This window comes from Astyanax mexicanus, chromosome 16 (genome assembly GCF_023375975.1).
Source record: "Astyanax mexicanus isolate ESR-SI-001 chromosome 16, AstMex3_surface, whole genome shotgun sequence".
Lineage (NCBI taxonomy): Eukaryota > Metazoa > Chordata > Actinopteri > Characiformes > Acestrorhamphidae > Astyanax > Astyanax mexicanus.
Genome location: NC_064423.1, coordinates 26,438,240 through 26,455,082, shown reverse-complemented (window position 1 = coordinate 26,455,082; position 16,843 = coordinate 26,438,240). Strand labels below are relative to the sequence as shown.

The following is a 16,843-nucleotide window of genomic DNA, read 5'->3' as shown; positions in this document are numbered from 1 at the left end:
TAATTCCCAAAGCTGCCACTGCCACCAACACCAGCACTAATATTTATGTTCCTCTAAATTAACCTTTAGTGGGCTTTAATGTGGTCAGATGTTGCTCACCGAGTGATGATGAGGGCAATCCTGTTCACTCACCCCTGAAAGAAGATTGATTGACAGATCTCTGAGCAGGTTTCTCTTTGGAGCAGCCCACAAGGGAAAAGCATGGGGGTCTACAACACACACACGCATACACACACACACGCAAACGTGTATGTATACACACGGCAGCTCTGAGAACCCACTCATGCATATGGAAATAACCGCCTAGTCATTCATTCATACTGCAGCTCCAGCAGAAGGAAGCATTAGCATTCCATGATTGGTAGCCTCCTGCCTGACTGAAAGTTGTTGAATTTTGATCTTTTTTTTTTATTATTATTATTTTATGTGTTATTGCTATTTTTCTGTTACTTTCTTTATTAAAGCAAGTTTACTTAATAGCTGAGATCTCTATAGATCGAAAGAAAAACTGTAAGCTTTGGCCCAGGAAAGACGGTAAAGGAGTTTATAGATTGTGTCGACATTATGGCTTCTTCCTTACATGATACAGCTTGAACATGCATTTGTGTTAAAGACAATGATTTCTGAAAATGACTGAAAGTCCTCCTGAGCCCATGCAGTGATTTCCAGTATACAATGTTGACCATCAAACGTGTCCCTGCAGAAAGAGGTTTACTCAGGGATTTACTATTATTGTAGTTGGCTCTAACTGTAGATGGTAGGATTTAAGTCTTGACAGTTTTACATGAGAACAATGTTCCACACATTTTTGAGACAGTATTTTACAAATTGGTGCCCAATTTGCTTCTTAGATACTCCCTAAAATGTTATTTTTGTACCAGTCATGTGACTTGATAGCAAATTGTTTCTTTTGCAGCTGTTTTTATTAGTACCACTTACCTTTTCAGCCTTTGTCCAACTTTTTAAAAAATGTGTTGCCTCAACCAAGTTTTAAATTAGTTCATGTTTTTTTTTTTTTTACTAAATGGTAAAATGTCCCACTTTCGACAGCTGATATGTCAGAATTAGGGTTGTGTGTTTACACCTACCTTTTTAAGCCTGGCTGATGTTGGCAGCTGTGCTATGGAAGTAAAACAGTGTCACCAGACTTAGATTTAGACAGTGGCCATTACACTAAGCAAAATACTTTGCAGCAAAGTGTCAATAAGGTATTGCTAAACAAACAGCTAACTAGGTAGTATCTTGTCTATAATCACACAGTCCCACAGCTAACTAGCAAGATAGGTAGCTATAATTTAGCTAACTAAGTTACTATCTCAGATTCTACAGTAGTAATTATCTTCCACACAGTCTGGCTGTATTTATAAATAATTGATCTAGTGTTCGTGTTTGAAGCTCTTTCTGAAATGAACAGAGGAGCTTTATTTATTTAGTTAGTTAGTTTAACAAGGTATACCTGGATATCTATCTTAATTTAATATGTTTACAAACCACAGAGCAAACCGTGGTTAAAGTGAGGATTTCTACACCGTTTAAGTGATATTACATGGCCACAGTGGTGAGGTAAATGCCCTCTTTTCAGCTGTTTTACACTCACCTACTCGAGAGCAGCAGCGGAGGGGGCTGTGACTCGCGTTGAGCGGCTCTGAGCCGTGAGGCGCTACCTGTCACGTGATCTACGGAGCGTGATGTGATTGGCTGGTTGTTGGCTCGATTGAAGACTGAATCGATTGCTCATCCTGTGTGTCCCGGATGTTTACAGCGAATTTTGAGCGTTGTATTTTAGCAGTCGAATTTGACAGGTCGAATTTGAGCAACCTGAATTTATTTTAATTGAATTTTTAAAACTTGAATTTTTGCTTTTGAATTTTTTTACATTAAAATAAAATAAGTGAAAATGATATACTGAAAAATTAAAGTGTTTAATTCAGAGGCAAAAAAATCACATGCAATAATTCAATGTAAAATGATTCAGTGCTAAAAATTCAAGTGCTTTTAAATTTCAAAGTCTGGTGACACTGTTTTACTTCCATACTGTGCATATCATTGGACCTTTTTGAATTTGGAAAGAATGTAAAAGAATGACAAACATTCAGATAGACATGAAAAGGCATTATGAAAAAAGACCAGTAATTAATAAAGCATTTTCTATAAATGAGAACATAAATATCACTTAATCATTCATCAACATCATCCATTTGAAGTAAGCATTCAATTGCACCGTTTGGATTGGTTTTGTTGTGTTTATAATCATTGTATGTTTGTTGTTATTTTTCTGTTACTTTCATTACTTTCTTGTTTAATTAAGCCTGGCTGAGATTGTCCACCGTATTTGTCAGTGGACTTTGATTTGGGCTTTGAGATTAAGTTAATAATAAGATCGTCTGGGAAAGCATATTACTAACAGCAAATCTGCTAATCCTCTTGACAATAATACTTAAAGCCTGGATACTTTTTTTGCCTTCGACTTTTTTCCATTGGAGAGAACAGCATTTTGGATAGGAATAAAAAAGCCAATTTTTTAAATTTAGCTTTTTTTTTTTTTTGCTATTTTTCTCCTGCTTCTTGATAATCGTCCCACCAGCAGCCTATCAGCAGATTATTGATCTGCTTGTTGTTATTAGGTGTCCCTTTTTTGGATGCACCTTTGTGAGTTAATTAGCCGGCGCAGTATTTTGATTGAAGTCATTATTTCGTGCCTTTTGTTGCCGAAGATTAAGAGCAAACCGTGGTGCTCATGAAGAAGACAAAGGGCCCTCGCCGGGGCTGCGGTGGATTACTGTCAGTGTGGAGCTTCAGGAAGGTGGAGAAAACCCGTAATTCTTACAGATAGGTACACAAACACATTCACTCTCACACACACTTGCAACTTTCCCCTCTGGGACCATTTGTCTTTGCTGCTTTGCTTTACCCCTGCCGCTCGCTGTCAGAAACAATAAAGTCCTCCAGCCTGAGTCTGCTTTCCAGACCAAATTCAGCACTGACCACTGCATCATCCTGACCCCCCTGCTACCAAAAAAACGTAATTGATCAGCCACTGATGTGCGACAATGCAAGTATGAATATGTTATCTGTGTGTATCTGTGTGTGTGTGTGATCTTAACTGCATTACTGCACATGGGTGCTGTGGCTTGTAAAGTAAATTGGGTAAACTGGTGGCGGAACTGAACAAATCTAATAAATCCATAGCATGAGTTTTAACCCAAATATGAGTTCTTAAAACTGACCATATGTAGTAATACTGGTAAAACATATTCACTGACCTCACACTGTTTTTATATATTATATTAAGGAAAACACACTCACTGCCCATTTCAAATTCATTTGGGTTTATTTGAATTTTCACTGTTTATTAAAGAAGGTTTTTGTGTGACAATAAAGAACTGCTGACTATAATCTATCTGATAAAGTATGGTTTTACAGGTGAAATGCTTTGGGCTGTGTTAGCTTGTACAGTGCAGAAAGACTAATTGGACTGTGTTTGCTTATTCACACTTTTCTGAGGATTAAATAATTGACTCAGCAACAGAAGATTAGTCTTGGAATTTTAGCTGCAAAATTATAATAGTTATAATAATGATAATAATGTGGCATTTGTTGTTTTTTTGGTGAAATTAACTGTACGGTAGCTTTGTATGACATGGCAATGCATTCTCAGCAAAGGGAGGAGAAAAAAAATTCTTTATCAAATAGCCATTCTTTGGCTTTGAATAAAGCGAGCCCATTAGCTCCCGGCCGCTTTTGTTGGCCCTTTACAAGAGCGAACAAAATGGGTTATTCAGGAGAAGGCTTTAGATTTTTATTGTGGGTAGTGCACACAAAGAGCAGCGTTATTGTATTAAAAAAAGAACCATCTGTGGAAGAAACAATGGCTTCAAATTATCTTTGAATACCCGGCGAGAGGGAAAAAAAAATAAAAAAAATACAAAGCTTTTTCCTCCTCATTATGCTCGGTGCTGGGGGTGGTGGTATAATTTGACTTTTGTTGTTCTTGATGCATTCTTCCTCTTTCAAATCAGCCCTGTGTGTAGCCATAAAACGGCGTTTTCTTGTTCCAGGTCCGGCGAGCAAAGAGGAGCGAAGGCGAGCGAGGAGTGTGTGGAGTGTGCTAGGGAGCTAGGAGTGCACGTCGTGCAAGGAGTGAGATTTATGTGGTTTACATGGACTATGAAGTGTACGAGGTGGTTATGAACTGTGAATATGAGGTGTGTATTGTGCGTATGAGGCAGTGTGTGTGGACTGGCTAAACTGGAGATCTGAAGCTTTGGATGCAGCAATTGAGGGATTTTTTTTTTCCTTTTTTGGTAAAAGTTTTGGCACCTCTGGGACAGATGCACTGTGGATATGGGCATTTGCCAGGCAGTAAGGAGAAATAGCAGCCAGTGAGGTGAGTGTGTATCAGCACAGTGAGAAACGTGTGTGTTTGGTTGAGGGTGGAAAGTGCTGATTAGATGTGTTAAATGCCTAAAGGGCGTTTACACTATATTTTACACTAATATATATATATATATATATATATATATATATATATATATATATATATATATATATATATATATATATATATATATATATATATATAGTTTACACACACGTTAAACTTAAGGGAATTCATTCTGAAATAATTGTTTTTAATGCCTAAATATTAAACATGCGCTGCTCTCATTTAAGAACAACTGTTGACGCAATTACGTGCATGTGCATTTGCCTGCGATGCGAACGTCATCAACGCGTTTTTTACGAGCGCCTTTTTTTTTTTACAGTAAAAGTTTTTAAACTTAATATCACGTGAATGGGCTTTTATAAATAAAATATATATATATATATATATATATATATATATATATATATATATATATATATATATATATATATATATATATATATATATATTGATTTAGTTTTTGTTGTTGTCAATTTGGCCAATTGTGTGTGTGCTCATATCTTGTTTAAAAAGTGTTACGTTTATGAGAAAATATAAATAGAAATATTAATTATTTCCCCCCCCCAAAACTAGTCAGTTTCTACACAAGCTGCTGTTCATCTGCGCCCCCTAGTGGACAAACCATGCCCAATGCGAACGGACTCACACACACACACAGACAATATAATGATTTTTTGTTATACATCGCTAAAAAGAATTATCTCCAAAATTATGCAGAAATGTAAATCTACTTTTAATATTTATTTTTTGACTTATGTTATAAAATTGAGGAATAATTAGAGAGATAATGGAGAGTTGTGGATGTCAGTGTGCTTAGCTGAAATAGGGTTTGAGTGTTTTAGCTTAGTCTGTTTCATAGTGTTAAAAATACATTTTTTAAGTTTAATATTAATATTTAATATTTTTGATTTTATTAATGTATATATTTAATTATAGAGTTTCTTCTGTATTGATGTGGTTAGGCTTGTTTTGTACAGCAGTCTTTTATGTGCTTTCTGGTTGTGTGTGAGATATTATTAAGCACTGGATGAGCTCTTTCTTTATGAAAATATTTGTCTGCTCTCAGTCTCATAGAAGTGTGTGTGTGTGTGTGAACATTTGCTGTATTGTAATTGTGTCAATTAAGAAAAGTGCAGTTAAGGAGGACTCTCTCTCTCTCTCTCACACACACACACACAGACAAATACAGATGATGGTGATTTCTGATTTCCTGCTGTTCACTGCATTTCCATAAGCAGATTAAGGCCCCAATAGAGAGAGGGAGAGAGGGGTGTCCACTACACCTCAGCCACACACATACGCATCTTACCACTTATACACCATTATACTCAATTTATACCAATATACTCTGACCTTGTAAAAACAGTTGGGTTTATAAACGTTATAAACATTTCACTTCTTCCTTATGAGTTAGTCTTGAGCTAAAATAATGGCCACAACATTTTACCCTAAACTTAAACCTTTTACCACATTCACCAACAGTTTAGTCTACAAGATTTTAATGCAAGATATTTTAATTTAAACTCCAACATTTTTATTTAAATATTTTTGTCTAAATCCCAGCATCTTGCCCCAACCGCCACTATCCAACTCCCAAATTGTAGTCTAACCACTAAAATTTAAATCCAAATTACAGCATTATAGTCCAAACTTAATTATTTTAGCCCAAATTTAATATTATACATTATAAAACCAATATAATTCGAAATAAAATTCTAATCCAAATTTTAACATTTTAAAACTTTTACCCAAAATGTTTTTAAACCCCAGCATCTCTGTGCAAAATCCAAAAGTTAGTTAATAATGGAAATGAGGGGGAAAAAAATTCAGACCTGAAAAATTAAATCCTGGCTGATTGGCCACAAAGCACACTTTCTTCCAGACAGAGTAATTTAGTTTATACTCAACATTTTAGTCCAGATCACCACACTGCTACTCTTTAGACTGCAGTGAAGCTTGGGGCACTATTAGAGGCGTTAGTCAAACCGGCCGGAAGAGGGCGCTGTTGAAACACAGTGAGGGCCTCGTCGGCTCGTGCTTTTTGTGAATTAAAAGTGATCTGATTGCACGTGTTTGTCTCTACAATAAGCCTTGTTTGTAAGCCAGATCGGCTCCACTTTCCTCTGCAGAGAGTTTCATTCTCTCACCAGTTTATTTATAACTGGGACTGGCACTGAACTGGACTAGAGGGCTTATAACTTACAACAAGTTTAAATCAAACACAGGAGGTGCTGAAATTATCTCAAACTGTTGTGTGCACAATCTATCAGAGTAAATATAAAGCTGCAGTTGTTCGTCCATTGGTTGCACTATGCACGAGAATAAAACTGTATAGTAAAATCTTCTTTCACTGTGGGTCAGTACATAGTGATACTTTTTGAGGTTTTAAACGGTGTATCAACCAAATCAATATTGGCGTTCTGATTTACTTTAACTTAAAAATTACTGGACATTAGAAATAATGAGGAGAATTTGAAATTAATAATAAACAGCAGCAGTGTCTCGAGGCAGGGAGATCAGTTAGATGGTGAAAACTCAAATAACATATATTAAAACCCATATATCATATAATATATATTATACTTTCTTTATCCCGAAGGAAATATATATATATATTTCTCTGACTTCCACAGCTTTCACTTAAGTTACTAACATTAGGGCTAAACACTGCACATTATCACGTTCAAATTAAACTTGTTTCATATATCTGCAGCGTGTGTGTGTGTGTGTGTGTGAGAGTGAGAGAGAGAGAGAGAGAGAGAGAGTGAGAGAGAGATTTCTGTTCAAACTCAGCTGGGAAACCCACTCTAGCCTCCCAATGCCCCGCCCCTTTATGCTAATTAACCCACCAAACCCCGCGCTGCGATTGGTCAGGTGAGAAACCATTTATATTGGCTGACAGTCCTTCCACGTGAACGGTTGTCTATTAACTTGTACCAAAAGTATCTGGAGTTGTCAAGGCTCCGGCGTGGAAAAGGGGGCAAAAAAAAGCTCAATTTTGTTGATTCTTTTGAAGACTTGAGAAGTTTGTGGGCAAAACAGGAGTGAGGGGGAAATAGACGAAGTGGAGAACTGCAGAAAAACTTACCCCAGCACGGGCTGAAGGGGGGCTGCCGCAGAGAGCGCTTGGACTTGGTTTGTTTTTATTTTTGTTTAGTTTTTTTTTTATTTTTATTTTTATTTATTTTTGTATTTTTTCACTTGCCAGAAGTTCTACTACTTCTTCTGCTGGTGCTTTTTGTTCTTGGTCGAGTGGAGAAGGTTTTTGACAACGATTTCTAGATGTATAGCATGATGGAAACCGAGCTGAAGCCCCCGGCCCCTCAGCCGAGCACTGGGGGCACGGGGAATAGCAACAACCCTGGGGGCAACAATCAGAAAAGCAGCCCAGAGAGGGTCAAGAGACCCATGAACGCCTTCATGGTGTGGTCCAGGGGCCAGCGCAGGAAGATGGCCCAAGAGAACCCCAAGATGCACAACTCGGAGATAAGCAAGAGGCTGGGGGCCGAGTGGAAGCTGCTGTCCGAGTCCGAAAAGAGACCCTTCATCGACGAGGCCAAGAGGCTCCGCGCACTGCACATGAAGGAACACCCGGATTACAAGTACAGACCGCGGAGGAAAACCAAGACGTTGATGAAGAAGGACAAGTACGCGCTTCCTGGTGGACTCCTCGCACCGGGTGGCGGCGGGGTGGGCGTCGGTGTTGGGGTCGGCGTTGGAGTTGGCTCCGGCGTTGGGGCCGGCATGAACCAGAGAATGGACGGCTACGCGCACATGAACGGCTGGAGCAACGGCGGCTACGGCATGATGCAGGACCAGCTCGGGTACGCGCAGCACGCCGGCCTCAACGCGCCCATGCAGACCTCGGCCACGGCACCAGTGCACCGGTACGACATGAGCGCGCTGCAGTACGGCTCCATGACCACCGCGCAGACGTACATGAACGGCTCGCCCACGTACAGCAGCATGGCGTACTCCCAGCAGCAGAGCGGACCCCCCATGACACTGCACGGCTCCATGAGCTCCGGGGTGAAGTCCGAGTCCAGCGCGAGCCCACCGGCCGTAGTCACATCTAGCTCGCACTCGCGCTCCGCCGCTGCCCAGCCGTGCCAGACGGGTGATCTGAGGGACATGATCAGCATGTACCTGCCCGGTGCGGACGTGCAGGATCAAACGGGCCAAAGCAGACTGCACCTGTCCCAGCACTACCAGGGCGCACCTGTGCACGGGACGACCATCAACGGCACGCTGCCCTTAACGCACATGTAGATGGACACTTGGACCCGTTTTACACAAACGCGAAAACACTGGGACTGGACTACTACTGTTATTATTATTATTATTATTATTATAATTATTATTATTATTTTTGTACAGAACTTTTCTTTTTGGTGAGGGAAAACTTGTACAGGACTCGAGGAAAGAACACAAACATTTTTTCTTTGCTTTCGTTTGAAAGAAAGCAAGTCATGCGCTAGAAGAAACGGTAGGAACCGTACAAAAATTATTTTATTTTTTAAGTGTGTTTTCTTTTTTCTTTTTTGAAACATACAAAAGGGAGGAGGGTGGGGAGAATCAATCAAATGATGTTTTATTATTGCAATCAACGTTTTGTACAGTATTTATCAAAAACATATAACAATCAGTTGTAATGTTTGTAAACTACAAAAAGTGATTTTTTTTTATAAAATCTAAATCATGCAGAACTCACAATGCTTAATGCTCCAGTCTCTGCAAACCGCTGGAAAAAAATATAAAGCAGGAAATGTTTCTCCTTGAGGGTGAAAGACAGTACAACATTTTTTAATTTAGTTCTAAAAGAAAAAAAGATGAAATACAAAAACACTCGCACGTAAATTTATATATTATTTTGTTTTGTTTTGTTTAGTCCCCAACCCTCCATCTGTTAGAGATATGAAGTTTGTGTTCTTTATTTTCTCATGGCTTGTAAATTTTCTGTATATTTACTGTGATATTTTAAGTTTTTATTTTAAAAAAAATTTAACTCTTTTTTTCCGTAGTTGTATTTTTAAAAATGTGGCCTGTACGCAGATGCCAACACTCCATGTATATATATATATATTTGAACTAATAGCACCATAACAGTTACAATTTCAGTAAGAGAGTTTTTTTTCAATATGCAGTTTGAAATGAATAAATTTTTGAAATTTGGATATTTGAAATTGTTTTGGGTTTTGATTTTATTTCTTCCTTTTGTAGGTTTGTTGTTGGTTTCATTTGCTTACCTCCCACTCAGGACACAAATGATTTAATATGCTTTAATAGTCAGTGATGCACAAAACAAAAAACGAAAACTGCATGACCATCTTCTCGGTTTAAAAAATATGCGGCTCATTTGACTGTAAGTATTTGAAAATGTCTTCTAATATCTTCTAAAGAGCAGTAAAGCAACTGCGTGCGTGTGTGTTTGAGGAGTGCATGCGAGTGTCAGCTTTGCATCCACATTAATGTCTGTGTTGAGCTTTTTAGATCGAGCTTTAACACCGTTTTCTGTTTCTGTATTTTGTTGTGAAGGACTGTGGCTCATCGGCTCTTCGGAGGTTTTATTCTCCTGTAAATCTGCATTTTAATGGGGCTGGCTGATAAACCTACCAAAAAGGCTGAAAACCCACCATGAGGTAGATTTCATTTATTTAAAGTACATTACTCTGAATAAATGTGTGAACGTGATTAAATACATTTTAATCTCAATAATTTACTCGCGATTGTAAAAAGTGGTAAGGGCAGATCTGTCAGGTTGATACTTTTATATCTTTATGAAAAGATGGAATGTATTTGTTCACATCAACTCAGGTAAATCTTAGGTTTAAGTTTAATTATTTTGCCTGTTTAATTTTAGTTCAATTATAATTTCATTTAAATTAAAGAGTTTTATTTGCTTGTTGACACTTCCAGAAACTGCTGTGAAAAAGATTTTTTAAATACATACAAGTACAAAATAAAAAGTTAGGTTTTTTTTTTACATCTCCAGACTGAGATTTTTTTAAAATATTAATAAACACAGTTTTATATTGCTTTGTAGAAATCTGAATATTTATTTAATATAACATAACCTTGTTGTTACTCTATAAGCAGATGTTTAGGTTATTTATTTAAAAGACGCGTTTATTAAACAGTTTTAATATTAGCGTTGACTTAATTGTGTGTCAGCAATCTGCTTTGTAAAAATGTAATGTATAATTTAACTTTGGTTTAAATATTTAAATATTGCCGCGCAGAATTGATATGCTTAACATCTTGTTATTTGTCTGAACTTTATATCTACATGAGATAATCTTACAAGAGGTTTAATTTTATAGAGGGTGACGAGAAAATAAGAGGAAACATCAGCACTTTATTTTGAGATCTTTGAGATCTTAAACAAGCTGTGAGTACAGCTAATTCATTTTTATACACGTGTGAACATACATTAAAAAAATAAAAGGTGCTACAAAGGGTTGCCAGAGAATAATTATTTTTCGGTTAGGTGAAAAAAATATTTGGTTAACAGATATATGTTTTAAATAATTATATGTAAAGGTTCTTAACACTCAAAACTTAACAAAAACAATTATTTATAAAGCCAATACTGGTTCTTCTTTGGCGTCGCCCAAAGAACCATTTGTAGGTTATGTAAATAAGGATTGTAACACAGTGCGAATATTTTAACTTGTTCTGCTGAACTTTAGTCCACGTTCTCCAAGATTTGATAGAGCACTAATGACATGGCATGAAATAAAAAGAAAATCGGTGTTATTTGTTGATTACACAGTTTTTGCTTGACAGAATTAGACTATTTACACTTTACTAACTTGACTTGTAGGTTATACATTTTTGAAGCTGTCAGAAATGTCTGATTCCTTTCTACAGTTTGACTTTTTACAGTTTGTCTCTGTTTATTCTGTCAGTGTTTATTGTCATGCGCAGATCAGGCTTTCGCGTGAAAGGCCAAAGATAAAGTGAGGGCTAGGTGCGTAAATGCGTAAATGCAACACTTACTTTTTTCTATTTAGGTCAATAGTTGGTTCTCTTTTTTGGATTTTAAATCTGGAAGCATATTGTAAAAAGTGCGCGTGCGGTGCAGTGGAAGTCCTTGCGGCTTCATTCCCAGCAGCCCTCAGGGGAGAGCAGCTCACATTAACAGCTAAATGAATATTTGACGAGGGCTCATTGCGGAGTATTATTCCTACAAACGGGTCCCTGCTGGACTCTCTAAGGGTCAGAGAGCACTGGTTCAATTCATTATTCAACACGAGCGCTGGAAGCGGCCGCGCGGGCTCAACGTGGCTGATAAAGTGGGGATGGAGAGAGGGCGGAGGATTAGCTACCGATACACACACACGCGCGCACACGCAGTGTGGGAATGAGCAGAATCTTACCTTTACATTTATTTATTAATCACTGCGCTTATTTGCAACCCCTCGTGCGCGTCGGTGTGAGGGTGTGCGCGCTGGTTGTTCAAAGCATTGGTGGACTGACTGACCAGCATGAATGATAAAGTTTTATATCTTTTTCTATTTTCTTACCGAGTAAAGCGTCATTGGTAATCGTGCAAGTGAGGGTTTCCGCTTTCTTTTAGTATTTGGATTTTGTGAATTTGACCCGAATAAAAGTACAGCTACAGAAATACAGCTGCTGAATGTGCTTTAATAGACACCCATTTAATTGTTTCTCTGGCCTATTTTGGATACGATGTTTTGGATAACATTTTTTATGTTAATATATAATATACCGCAAACCCATGTTTTAACATGTCATTTATACACATTCAATTAAAATGCACTTGTTGTCTTATTATTAATTATTATTATTATTATTATTATTATTATTATTATTATTATTATTATTATTATTATTATTGTGTTTTCCTGCTTTAGCAGAATTAGCGCTGAGAAGCGGTTGGGAAGCTGGAGCTGTTGGATGGTTCAGCAGCAGCAACAGGTGGTGAGCGCTCTTACTTTCCCTTCAATACCTGCTTTAGTATCTCTGTACACTCTTATTATAGGAGTAGGCTGAGGACTGGACTGTGTTCGTTAATGAGAAATGGCTGCTGGGAGAATAAAGGGCGGTCTGTATGTGAGCGTGCGCTATTGAGATTTTAAGGAATCTGATAAGCAGTGCATTTCAATAGATTACACTTTGCTTTTTGGCTAGTGTGTATGTGTGTGCGCGCTGCTGTGTTAAATGTTTATAATAGCCCAAGTTTGAGCCCAGCTTTCAACCAGGGGTCTCTAAATACATTACTTGATTTTGTTTTCCTGAATAGTTTGAACAGGTGTAAACAAAATACTTCTACCAGTTGTTTAGTGTTACTGGGCTAGTAGAAGCTGTTATTGTAGCTACTTAGTTTTGTTAGTGCTGATGTCGCAAGTGTTATTTGTCATGTGCATTCTTAAAAACAATGGTGCTTCTACAGGAACTTTTAGGGTTGCCATATAGAAAGAACTATGTTTGAAGAGCCCTGTTAACTTCACCTAATAAAAAAGTTTTTAAACAATATAGAGGTGCCATACACTCATAAAGAGCCATGTTTTGTATAAGTGTGGAGACACTTTTAATTGCTCAAGAACCTTTCCATCAGGTGAAGTTTAAATGTGGTTCTTCTACAGCTAAATTGCTAAAACACCTTAATTTTGAAGACTGCAGGTTTTTCTTTCATGTTTTCTTAACATTGCTTTAGGTATTGTGGGAGCCTGTTGTGTCCATAGTTAACGTATGTAATGTGTGAAGGGGATCCAACCAGAGAAAGTAGGCTAATGACCTGAATTTCTGAACTTTCTGTCAGTGGCACCCCTCTGTCCATGTCTAAGGGGCTAGGGGTTGGCTGGGGAGCAGTAGCTGAGGGTAGCTCAGGGTACACTGTGTAAGGGTGGGCTGTTGGTGGGCGGCAGCATTGTGAGGTGAGCTGAAGTGATGAAACTGTGTGGTGTGTTTTAACAATGCAGTGGGTGAATGGCTTTAGCTGCCTGATCTACTGCAGGTGCAGAGATGCAGAGGGTTGGAGGGTGCAGGGATGGACACACACTCTCCACACATACAGACACAAACTGCCCACGGTAGAAGCTCTGGACTAAATTGGCTATAAAAGATGCTGATGGACACAGCTGTTTGATTCAGTTTTAATTGTACTGTGATTGTTTACACACAAACAAGTGTGAGGTATAGTGAAACACTTGCAGGCTATTTTGTGTCAATCTAAACTTAAAAAGGATTTTGTGTGAAGTAATGTAAAAGTTGATGTAAAGGTTCTTTGCCAATTTATAAATGTTTTTCACTCTCACATTTTCTATAAAAATGTTTCTTTTTAGAACCAAAAGTGGTTCTTCAATAGCATTGCAAAGAACTGCGTGATGCCACAGAAAAAACCACTTTTTGTTCCATTAAAACATTTTTGTAACAAAGATTAAACGTTTTTAAATTAACTAAATAACCTGTTCTTTACCAGTTTAGAGGATCTTTACTCGCCTATTTCTATTATAAAAGTGGTTCTTTATGGAACCAAAATGTTTTCTCTATGTCAATTACTCAGAAAACCATTTGAAGCAACTTTATTTTAATAATGTATAATTATTCATGTTTTTTGTATTGTTAAAATATATTGTTTATATTATTTTTGGGTAATTATTGGGTTCTTATTATTTTATGACACCTATAGAACCTTATATAGATGTGGGGCTTCTTTAAACAATCTTCACAGTCAAATCTGACAACAGTCCTTAAATAGCTGTGCCATCCCTGCAAAAAAAACGTGTTGTGTCTCTGCTTTTCTGTTGTTTGAAATGAAACAATCTGTCCTGATCTGAAAATCAAGTGTAAATTGGGATAGGGTAATTATCAAATTTATAAAACCACCTGCCACAACTGCTATTTATGCTATATAGCATTTAAATTCAGGAACTTAAAGTGGTTTATATATATATATATATATATATATATATATATATATATATATATATATATATATATATATATATATATAAACCACTTTAAGTTGAGAAATATAATTTATTTATTTTGCTATTAAAGGTTTACACATGGTTGTACACCCTGTAATAAATTTAACATAAGGTGAATTGTTGATTATCAAATTTGTAGTCATAAATTCCAGTATAAACCTAGTGTAAATACTAGTGTAAATTTGTGAAAATATTAAGATAATAAATTGCAGCCTAGGAAACCTACAGAACAGCACATGCTACATAAGCAGATATTCAACCGTTTCATCTGACAGCATTCCAGAATATTGCACTTCCCACCAACCCGTTTCCAGCTCTGAAACATTTTCTTCAATTTCACTCACTTGTGTGTGACACATTTTCTTAATTGTGAGCGCAATGAATACACGGAGTTGCCTGCTAAGTGCTCACTGTTTCTGTTCTTTTCTTTGAAAGCAGCAACAGAAAAGCCAGCTGTCAGAGGTGCCAACACTCCCCCCACCCCACATCTACAGCATTGCTGTCCTGCAGGGACATGCATGCATTAAACTAAACATCTGTAATCACAAGTTCCTTGTTTTATTTATTCATCGTATTTCTTCATACCTCAAAGGTGCACACTGCCTTCCCCAGCATGTGCTCGGGAAGAAGTGCTGTGGTGCTGTGATCTTAATCTATTGAAGTGTATCATATGTAATACATGTTTGAGCCCCAACATCTGTGTGATAATTAAATAAATTAAAATTATTAGAACAAAATATAAATAGATTAAATATATATGAAATATATGCATACATGCATGATCCAGAAATGTACAGATTTTAAATTAGAATATTTGTGAATTTCAAGATGTTAGTATAAAGGCAATTTAAAGTTTAAGGGGTTAAACAATTGTGTTTCTTGTTTAGTTTGTTTGTTAAAAAAATGAAATAAAAATCTTTGGATTAATTAAATATGTTCCAAATAAAAGGTCAAATATGCCAAATGGTTTTTTATTTATATTTATAATCGGTCAGAAGGTTAAATAACTTAAATAAGCACCCTGTCTTTAGAGAATAAGAATTTTTCTGACAATAATTTGATAGTTCAGACTTTACAGGGGGTTAAAACTCAACATAAACACTTTGCTTTCTTAATTATTCGAGTTAATTCGCTTTTAATGACAACATAACGATGGATAATTGCCCCACCCACCCCACCGGCCCCCCCTTGATGACAGTGTAAATCAGCATCTCTTTATTATTTAATAAGGTCAGACGCTTGGCTGCATTGGCCTGCGAAGTCTTTTATCCACGTGCGCATGGGTCGGCGCTGATTTGTTGAATCTTCCGTACGTTTTCGTTTCTGTATTTATAATTTTCGTTTGGTCGGTTTTATCTCATTCAAATACGAGCATTGTTGGAAACGGGAGTTTGCGGGTGGTGGTGGTGAGCGTTGTATGTGTTTGTGGATGGTGGGGGTAGTTTTCCAAACCCCTCTGAAATGCTGAGCTTTACAGCTGCCAGTTTTGCTTATTATTTACCGACTTTGCGCTAATATTATCCTGTAAAGTGACTAAATAATATCTGTAGTCGCAGGCTGCGTTTTTTAAGGCTTGCTTGTAAAGTGCAGTTGTTTATTTGGGCTTGTTTTGTGATATTGCCGCTCTTCTCTGTTTCAGTCTAATTAATAAAAAAATGCCATTTTCCCCTATTAAACCAACTGTTCACAATCCCCTCCCCTATCGCGCCATTTACAATCCATAACTGTTAAGTTCTTTAGCTAGTTTGTTAACATTGCCAGAGAATTGACAAGCATTTTCAGTAATTGTTAATTGTAATATGTTCAATGTGATATTTTTCCTGTTTCACCGATATAATTATTTAGCTAGTTTGGTATAGAGTGCATTGCCATTATATATATTCATATTCACGGATTCTTTTATTACGCCATATTTTTGTTATTAATTGATTTATGCATGTCCATTAACTTATGTATTTCACAGCTAAACATCATTATTTTCTAACGTAAGTGTGTCAGATTTTTATTTATTTATATATCCAAATATTTTTTATACATCTGATATGTTGTTTTAAGTTAAAAGGAAAAAGGGCAAAATTACATACATCTCTTAAATGTTGCATTCGAAATATAAATATTAATTTATATTTTTATAACTTGAGCAAGTGGTCTCTGACGTTGTTTTGGAGGTTTTAGAGCTCATGGTGCTTCTTTGGGGCTCGCATCAATAGACCTCGTTGCTTGTTTTCTCGCGAGATCTGGCAACCCTGCTGAACTATGGAAAAAAGCGTTTGGTGGAAATTTCGAGTTTATGCGCTTCCGAACGCTTGGAGCAGCATATGGGGATGGAGCGAACAATCTGGGCTGAGCTGACGACCACCAGAGAGAGAAAGCAGCCAGCGTTTTGTTCTTCCAGCCTCACTGCACCGCAGCAACAGGCTGAGAGAGAAAGCGGCGGTGGTGG

At 37.2% G+C, this 16,843-nt stretch overlaps 1 protein-coding gene across 25 annotated transcripts in view; it reads left to right on the top strand.

Annotated features, from left to right (window-relative positions):
• Window positions 1-16,843, top strand: part of sox2 (SRY-box transcription factor 2) — a 156,183-nt gene that overhangs the window by 114,028 nt on the left and 25,312 nt on the right. For 4 of the 25 annotated variants that reach the window (XR_007424702.1, XR_007424700.1, XR_002649965.2 and 1 more), the window contains 3 exons: window positions 4,059-4,387; window positions 9,980-10,083; window positions 12,322-12,388. The exons of 2 other annotated variants lie outside the window; for them this stretch is intronic. Coding sequence is in view for 8 of the 23 variants with exons in the window: in XM_049465237.1 (XP_049321194.1) it covers window positions 7,727-8,713 (987 nt within the window). In the remaining 15 variants the exon portion in view is untranslated. 25 annotated transcript variants of the gene reach the window in all.